This window comes from Berghia stephanieae, chromosome 12, assembly GCF_034508935.2.
Source record: "Berghia stephanieae isolate SIO BIC M18660-M18661 chromosome 12, UCSD_Bste_1.3, whole genome shotgun sequence".
Taxonomy (NCBI): Eukaryota; Metazoa; Mollusca; class Gastropoda; order Nudibranchia; family Aeolidiidae; genus Berghia; species Berghia stephanieae.
The window spans coordinates 42,514,075-42,522,925 of record NC_088371.1 but is presented as its reverse complement, the minus strand read 5'-3'; the positions used below and the strand labels follow the sequence as shown (position 1 = coordinate 42,522,925).

At 39.7% G+C, this 8,851-nt stretch overlaps 1 protein-coding gene across 1 annotated transcript in view; it reads right to left on the bottom strand.

The window, feature by feature from the left end:
• The window catches only part of LOC144958006 (transient receptor potential cation channel subfamily M member-like 2), a gene marked incomplete in the record, with an annotated part of 76,324 nt that overhangs the window by 48,145 nt on the left and 19,328 nt on the right, over nucleotides 1–8,851 (bottom strand). Inside the window, 7 exon segments of the mRNA XM_078889591.1 lie at nucleotides 247–381; nucleotides 1,411–1,511; nucleotides 2,237–2,442; nucleotides 2,634–2,731; nucleotides 3,675–3,781; nucleotides 4,491–4,680; nucleotides 7,676–7,833. Of these exon segments, the coding sequence (XP_078745717.1) occupies nucleotides 247–381; nucleotides 1,411–1,511; nucleotides 2,237–2,442; nucleotides 2,634–2,731; nucleotides 3,675–3,781; nucleotides 4,491–4,680; nucleotides 7,676–7,833 (995 nt within the window).

The following is an 8,851-nucleotide window of genomic DNA, read 5'->3' as shown; positions in this document are numbered from 1 at the left end:
AGGCGCTATATACATTCATTATATTATATTATTATTATTATCGTTATTATCATTATTATTATTATATTATTATCATTATTATTATTTTATTATTATTATTATTATTATTATTATTATTATTATTATTATTATTATTTTTACTATTTATTATCATTATTATTATTATTATTATTATTATATTATTATTATTATTATTATTTATTATTATTATAATCATAAGATAACTGTCATGCGTGATAATCTTACACTGTTGTAAAGCTCCAGCAGTCTCTTCTCCGTAAGAAACTCCTTTAGTTTGACTCCATGATCCAGGAACAGTTGTACAAATTCCACTCGGTCCAACTTGAGGGCCATCATCATCGCGTCATCCAAGGCACCCGTCTAGGGAAAGAAATGAAAATTGATTTTCACAGTCAAACTTGAGCATCAGATCTTAATGGAAATTGTGTGAGCAAAACGGATGCATCACAGATGACAAAAAAACAAACAATAAAAAACAAAAACAAAATACAAACTTGAGCTTTTATATAGTGTAATATCCACTAAACGTGCTCAAAGCACTTTACAAGGGGTCCCTGAGCAACAGCAACACTAACATGTAGGACAGAACATGATGCCTGTTAGGCGATAGGTACAATGTTTTTGGACGGAGACAACGCCAGGTCTTCTTTTAATACCCGAGTACGGTGAGAGAATGTGAGTAAAGAATGTTTTCCAAGGACTCAACTCAGGACTTGAACCCAGGACCTTCTGATCCGAAGGCGAATGTCATACCACGAGACTACATAGTCTCACACGTAGTATACATTAAATAGTAATAAAGGCCTGGTGACCTACTAAAAGAAAAAAAATCCCTTTATTCATCTCCAAGGGTTAACTTGTCTTTAGCTCTCTGCTTACCGACCCTATTAATCTAATATGTCATGTCTGCCTAGCAGAAAATATATATTTATTTTATTTCAAGTCTAAAATCATGCTAATCATATTTTTGGTTTTGAACAAGCTCTACTGAACAACAACATTAATCAAGTGTTTATAAATTGTGATGCAGACCTACTTATAAGTCTGAAAAAGAAACATTTTCACTGTATTGTAATAAACGTGACAATTTTCCTGGAGTTGGTAAGGAGGGGGTTAAGGACTAATCCAAGAGATCAACTTCCTTGCTGGAATTTATTGTGTTTGTGGACAACTGGGAAACGTGAAACTTCCACATCATCTGTCGTCGTTAAGTATAAGAAAGCTTCCATGCCATTTGGCCATTGTTATTGATTTCTTCGAGCTTCAAGTATCAATGTTTGGATGGTGACAGATGATGCCAGTTGATGGCGTTAACATATTTTGATTTTTGCCTTAATGTAACATAAACCATCTATAATCTATTCTAAAAAAATATTTTTTGTGTACAACCTCCCAGTTCTGTTCTTCCGTGAAAATTTCCATCTTGGCCACATCAATTCTATTCCAGCACAGAGCGAGTCGAAGCTGATCACGGACGTTGGATTTGTTGGCTTGACAAGAAAGAAAAAAAGGGAGAGATTAGTCTGTAAAAAAATATAGAATGATTTACAATAGTTGTGTATGACAGAATTTATTATTTCTTTAAATGAAAGAAAAAACCATTACATGGTCACTCTCCTTTATATAACTAATCATTTCAACTACTATTAATGTTTCTTCTTATGCGGCTATGTGGTCTTGTGGTATGACACTAGCTTTTGGATCAGAAGATCCTGGGTTTGAGCCTCGCTCTGCACATAGTTGAGTCCTTGGAAAAGGCTCTTTACTCATATTCTCTCACCGTACTCAGGTGTAAAATGAGTACCTGGTCATTAACAGCATTGTCTCTGTCAGGAAAAAAATTGTAATATCGCCAAAAAGGTATCTGTCTCGTTTTACAAGTTACGTGTTGCTGTTTGTCAGGGACCCCTTGTAAAGCACTTTGAGCACATATAGTGGATATTACGCTATATAAAATCTCTAGTTTTTAAAAAAATTATTAAAAAATTGTTTTTCTTTCAGAAAATCCAGTAAATAACTATTACTAATTTCTTTTAGATTTCCACTGGATAGTATGAGGAATGAACAGACTTTCCACAATTAAGTTGGTGACAAAAAATTATTTATTTATTTTATTTCTCATCGTGAATGAGATGTCAAAATCTATTCACGACATTGCCTTGCATGCCAGCCGAATGGGTCGTAGCCAAGTAATTGATGAATCAAACCAGGCTACCTTTGAGAAGAGCTTTGAGAATGGCCAGATCCACTTCTTTAGCAGAATTCTTGGAGTCCAGCTCAAAGACAGAAATCTTGTCCATGCTCTTGGTGCATTCTTTGATCCACTCCACGTGGCGACTGAAATTTTCATCTCTTCCAAAGTCTTTCTCTACCATTTCTTCAATATCGGCCAAAACAGAATCCTCCAAGTACGTCTCAGTTCTGGATAGAATAATAAAAAACAAAAACAAAAGTGAAATTTATAAGCAGTGCTGTATTGTACTAGTAAACATAAAATATCTGTCACTGCCTATGGCCAGGTACTCAAATCCACCTGGATTAAGTGGGGTAACTGAGTGGTCTTACATGTAAACCTTCACTTTCATGAGAGTTCCAATTAAAAAGCAACTTACATTGTAACGGCTCTCCCTTCACGATCTGTTGCATTGACTTCTCTTTCCCTCACATTTTGGACGGCGTACGCTAGAATATCGGCCACTTTGCCAGAACCCTGGACAATGAGAAAAGAAAACAACATTTTTATAAAAGCAAAAGAGATGAAGACAAGAACAAAAACTTGAAAATATTCACAATTTTAGTTAAGTTAAGATGAAAGAATAGTCAGAAAAAAACCCCAACAAAACATACAGATAGAATTTTTCAATGTACCTAAAATAGTATTATGAGAGACAAATTGTTAGAGACAAAACGGTGAGTATGATGTCCACAAAGAATGTGTAAGCTTACTGATTAAAAACGAAAGAAAAAGATTAAGAAAATTTAAATTTTTGATTTGCATGCATGAGTACTGTGATTGTCTGTTACTCTTGGGCTGATCTAAACAACAACCCCCCCCCCCCCCCAAAAAAAAAAAATTTTAAAAAATTAATAAACAAACAACTGAAGCACACATTAAGTGCAATATCTACTAAGCGTGCTATTCAGAAAGAGACGAGGCTGTAAACAGTCAGAGATTCATTTAACAATTGAGTAAGGTGAAATTAAAAAAACAAAAAAATTGAGCTTTTATATAGCACTATATACAGTAAATGTGCTCAAAGCACTTTACAAGGGGTCAACAGCAACACTTAAAAAGTAGGATGGGACATGACGCCTGTTAGGCGATATTACAATTTTTTCGGACAGAGACAACTCATTTTACACCTGAGTATGGTGAGAGAATGTGAGTAAAGAAGACTCATCTATGTGCTGAGCGAGGCTCGAACCCAGGACCTTCCAATCCAAAAGCGAGTGTCATTCCACAAGACCACATAGTCACATTATTATTATAATGTGAGTAAACAGCAATTATGTGCTGTTCAGGACAGGGCTCAAACCCTTAACCTTAAAATTTTTTTGTATAATGTATAAATTCTAATTTTTGAATCTAAAACACCCCAAGATAACACCTTTTTGAGATAGGACGATAGACGATTTTAGTCTTTTTTTCTTACATTGATGACAACAGTCGGCGTTCCTTTCTTCAAGGCAGAGTGTACAGTCTCCAGAGTCCCAACACCTCCGTCTAACACGAGCAAACACACAGGCACACTCACGGCATCTGTACATTAATATAGGATATTCATGAATACAATCAAATCAATCAATCTGACTGGGGTCTTTTGACCTCCAATAGTGGGAGGTCACCTACTGTGTCCTCCAACCTCCTAAATCTGTTTTCCAACTTGCTTTCTGTCTTTGTCTTGGAATGAGATTACTTGGTTTTGTCCTGACCCCGGCCACAGGAGGGACATTCTACAATCGACATTACCCACAAATCCATTTTTTTAAATGGTTTCAAAAGTAATCCTTATCTTGAGCCCCTCTCGCAACTTCTTCACAAGTTCAACACACAAACACTACAAATGTTGAATGGCGAGTTCGTTGATTTAAGCTATAGACTATTATTTTCAACACAAACATATCATCACACAGAGGCTATTGAGAAAAAAAAAAAAATTCCCTTTATTCATCCCATACGGGAAATTTGTCTCTAGGGTCTATTCCAAGGGATGACTGGAATGATCAACAGCCGCAGTGCAGCACTGTAAACTGAGCTAAGGTGAGGTGACCTGTTCAAGGCCACACAGTGCAGCTGTGGGTGATCGAACTCAGTACAATTTGGGTACGAAGCAAAGACCGTTCAGCTGGGTATTGATTAAACTCCAATATATTGGGAGAATATTAATTCAGAAAAAAAAAATGACTGGAGCAGGCACGTGTATTCCACTCACTGTACCCATTTCATAAAAGGTTGTTTTGTCGCATACCAGCACTGGAGTCCGTTTTCTCCTTGCTGATGGCTTCCTCCAGGGCTGTCCTCAATTCAATCTCGGTGGTAAACGTGTGCTGAGACCCGTTGTCCACCAGGATGAAGTGGGAATGGTTCGGGTCCAGAAAGGTCTCGCCATTTCTGTCGTCACCTTTGATTGTGTAGGAGGCTGGGTATTTCCCTTTGCGCTGAAACATGGGGGAAAAAAACAAACAAAAACACACATATGACACTTAAGTAGTTTTTCATCTACAGATAATATTCACTTGGCTCATAACATTGCCATCTGGAAGTATAACGGATCAACAGAAAAAAACTATGTAACCTTGAACGTTTATAGTCTGGTTAATACAGTTTAGTGAGAATTACTCATAAAAGCAGATGGCAAAAAACAATAGCAAAGGACTGAGTGACGTCAACTTTGTTCAATCTATACAATTCGTACTAATAATAATGCTGATAACATAACAATTTTTTTTATGTGAGCGTATATATAGTGCAATATCCACTAAATGTGCTCAAAGTGCTTTACAAAGTGTCCCTGACCAACAGCAGCACGTAACATGTAGAATGAGACATAACGCCTGTTAGACGATATTGCAATTTTTTCGACAGAGACAAGGCTGTTAACGGCCAAGTAATCATTTTACACCTGAGTATGGTGAGAGAATGTGAGTAAAGAGCTTTTTACAAGGATTCAACTTTGTGCTGAGCGAGGCTCGAACCCAGAACCTTCCGATCCGAAAGCGAGTGAGATACCACAAGACCACACAGCCTCACAGCGCTATATAGCGCTATAGTTCCAGTGAGCTTTGCTATAGCGCAATATCCATTATACATGCTCAAAGTGCTTGACAAAGGGTCCCTGACCAACAGTAACAAGTAACATATAGAACCAGACGTGAATTACATAAATAAACTACACATAAATATTTTCATCTTCATAATTCATACTTCACATATATAGATGTTGTCATCTTCATAATTCATACTTCACATATATAGATGTTGTCATCTTCATAATTCATACTTCACATACATAGATGTTGTCATCTTCATAATTCATACTTCACATATATAGATGTTGTCATCTTCATAATTCATACTTCACATATATAGATGTTGTCATCTTTTTCTTCTTGTTTGTTTTTAGGGGTTTTACAGTGTTTGCAATCACAGTTTGGTCATTTCAGCACCAGTAAAAATGAAGGTAAAAAATGTCACGATTTACAATTCAAAGCACACAAGAAAAAGTAAGACAAAGAGGAAAGGTACAAATAGGGAATAGAAGTAAACTCCAAGAACACACTATCAGTGTGCCTGTTTGAGACCACCTAAAACTCTCATCCAAACACAAGCACAGTATCGCACCAAGAGGAATATGTTGTTTTTAAGGGTTTACGACGCTTGCAACACATTTAGGTTATATCAGCACCAGTAAAAAGGAAGAAAATGGGATAGTCGAAACTTCTATAATTACAATTAAAGCACCCAAGAGAAAGTAAGACAAAGGGGAACTGGGAAACAAATAGGGATCAGATGTAGATTCAAGAGCATACCATCAAATGTACTTAGCTTGAGATCACCATAAGTCTCATACGGAACAAGCACAAAATCCAACAGAGAGGAACACACTTGAATGCTTAGATCATACACTATAATAACAAATATAATAAACATAACGAAGAGATTTACAAGGAAAAAAAATCTATCTCCCAAAACAAATAACTATGCATTTGACTGTTTCCCTCCCAGCTAGGACTCAGGCCAGGGCCAGGACAAAACCAAGTATTCTCATTCCGAGACAAAGACAGAAAGCATGTTGGAAAACAGATATAAGGGGATAGAACACACAGTATGTACCCCCCTGCCCACTATGGGAGGCCAGGAACCCCATCCAGCAAGAGGAATACACGCGTATGCTTACAAATAATAATCAAAACAAAACATAATAGCACATAACAGAGAGCAGATTTACAAGGAAAAAAATATCATCCTCCAAAACTAACACTATACATTTGAATGCTCCCCCCTTCCCCCAAGCCAAGGACTCTGGCAAGGGCCAGGACAAAACCAAGTAATCTCATTTCCATGTCAAAGACAGAAAGCAACTCAGAATACAAATATAAAGGTATAGAAAACGCAGCAAGCGACCTCCTGGCCACCATGGGAAGTCAAGAGACCCCACCCAGAAAGTCTTTAGTTTCTGTCATCTCACCACAAAATATACAAGAGCAATGTTTTAAGTGTTCTGCTTTATGGAAGTGAAAGCTGGAAAATGAAATCCTCCATAATAAAAAAGCCAGAAACCTTCCAAAACAAATGTCTAAAAAGAAATTTTCAACGTATTTTGGCCTTCAAAAATAAAAACAGTGGATCCATTAAAGAAAGCTGACTGCGCTAACATTGAAAGCCAAATAAAAAGAAGAAGATGACGTTGGCTGGGTCATGTGGCCAGAATGGAAAAAGGGTCACTTCCCAAGACAGCCTTGTACTGGACAGCAGATGGGAAGAGAACGCGGGGAAGACCCAAAGAAACCTGGGGAAGGACCATGGAAAAAAAATTAAAGGAAGCAGGCTTGTCCTGGAATACAGCCATCGCAACAGCAGCCGATCGCAAAAAATGGAGATGTCTGGTGGATGCCATATGTGCCTCAAGACCCAAAGAGGATGTCTGGTGGATGCCCTATGTGCCTTGTGGCCCAAGGAGGATGTATGGTGGATACCCTATGTGCCTCAAGGCCCAAAGAGGATGTCTAGTGGATGCCCTAGGTGCCTCAAGGCCCGAAGAGGATGTCTGGTGGATGCCCTATGTGCCTTGTGGCCCAAGGAGGATGTATGGTGGATGCCCTAGGTGCCTCAAGGCCCAAAGAGGATGTCTAGTGGATGCCCTAGGTGCCTCAAGGCCCGAAGAGGATGTCTGGTGGATGCCCTATGTGCCCTGTGGCCCAAGGAGGATGTCTGGTGGATGCCCTATGTGCCCTGTGGCCCAAGGAGGATGTATGGTGGATGCCCTAGGTGCCTCAAGGCCCAAAGAGGATGTCTCGTGGATTAAGTAAATATCTCACCACCTATGACAAAAACTACATTAAAGAAATTTTCATTTTGTCATTACCAAGGCGTGTAGTACAAAAATAACCTTTCATCATCTTATGTTGTACACATCACTATTTCCATCCTTACCGTTTCGTTAATGAGACAATCTTTGTTCCGGACACATCCCCATGGCGCTATCCCTATCGTCACCAAACTACGCTTTGAGGTCATATCGTGGTCCCTCACTGCTTCACCCACCAACCTCATCACGCCGGCATTTGTACCGCCCGTAATGATCCAGGCACCTGTAAAGACAATCAGTGATAAAGTATCTCAAAATAACTTAACCCTCTAGTGCCCAGTGACAAATTTAATGGACAGAAATTTTTTTTTTCTAGAGTCCCTTGGGTGTGATGGGAATGAAACGGAAGGCGTGGCATGAGTACAGGAGTAGAGAGTCCCAGGAGTAGAGAGTACCTTGGGTGTGATAGGAATGAAACGGAAGGCGTGGCGTCAGTACAGGAGTAGAGAGTCCCTTGAGTAGAGAGTCCCTTGGGTGTGATAGGAATGAAACGGAAGGCGTGGCGTCAGTACAGGAGTAGAGAGTCCCTTGAGTAGAGAGTCCCAAAGGTGTGATGGGAATGAAACGGAAGGCGTGGCGTCAGTACAGGAGTAGAGAGTCCCTGGAGTAGAGAGTCCCTTGGGTGTGATGGGAATGAAACGGAAGGCGTGGCGTCAGTACAGGAGTAGAGAGTCCCTGGAGTTGAGAGTCCCTTGGGTGTGATGGGAATGAAACGGAAGGCGTGGCGTCAGTACAGGAGTAGAGAGTCCCAGGTGTAGAGAGTACCTTGGGTGTGATAGGAATGAAACGGAAGACGTGGCGTCAGTACAGGAGTAGAGAGTCCCTGGAGTAGAGAGTCCCTAAGGTGTGATAGGAATGAAACAGAAGGCGTGACATGAGTATCGGAGTAGAAAACCCTGGAGTAGAGAGTACCTTGGGTGTGATAGGAATGAAACGGAAGGCGTGGCGTCAGTACAGGAGTAGAGAGTCCCTTGGGTGTGATAGGAATGAAACGGAAGGCGTGGCGTCAGTACAGGAGTAGAAAGTCCCTGGAGTAGAGAGTCCCTTGGGTGTGATAGGAATGAAACGGAATGCGTGGCGTCAGTACAGGAGTAGAAAGTCCCTGGAGTAGAGAGTCCCTTGGGTGTGATAGGAATGAAACGGAAGGCGTGGCGTCAGTACAGGAGTAGAGAGTCCCTGGAGTAGAGAGTCCCAGGAGTAGAGAGTTCCAGGAGTAGAGAGTCCCAGGAGTAGAGAGTCCC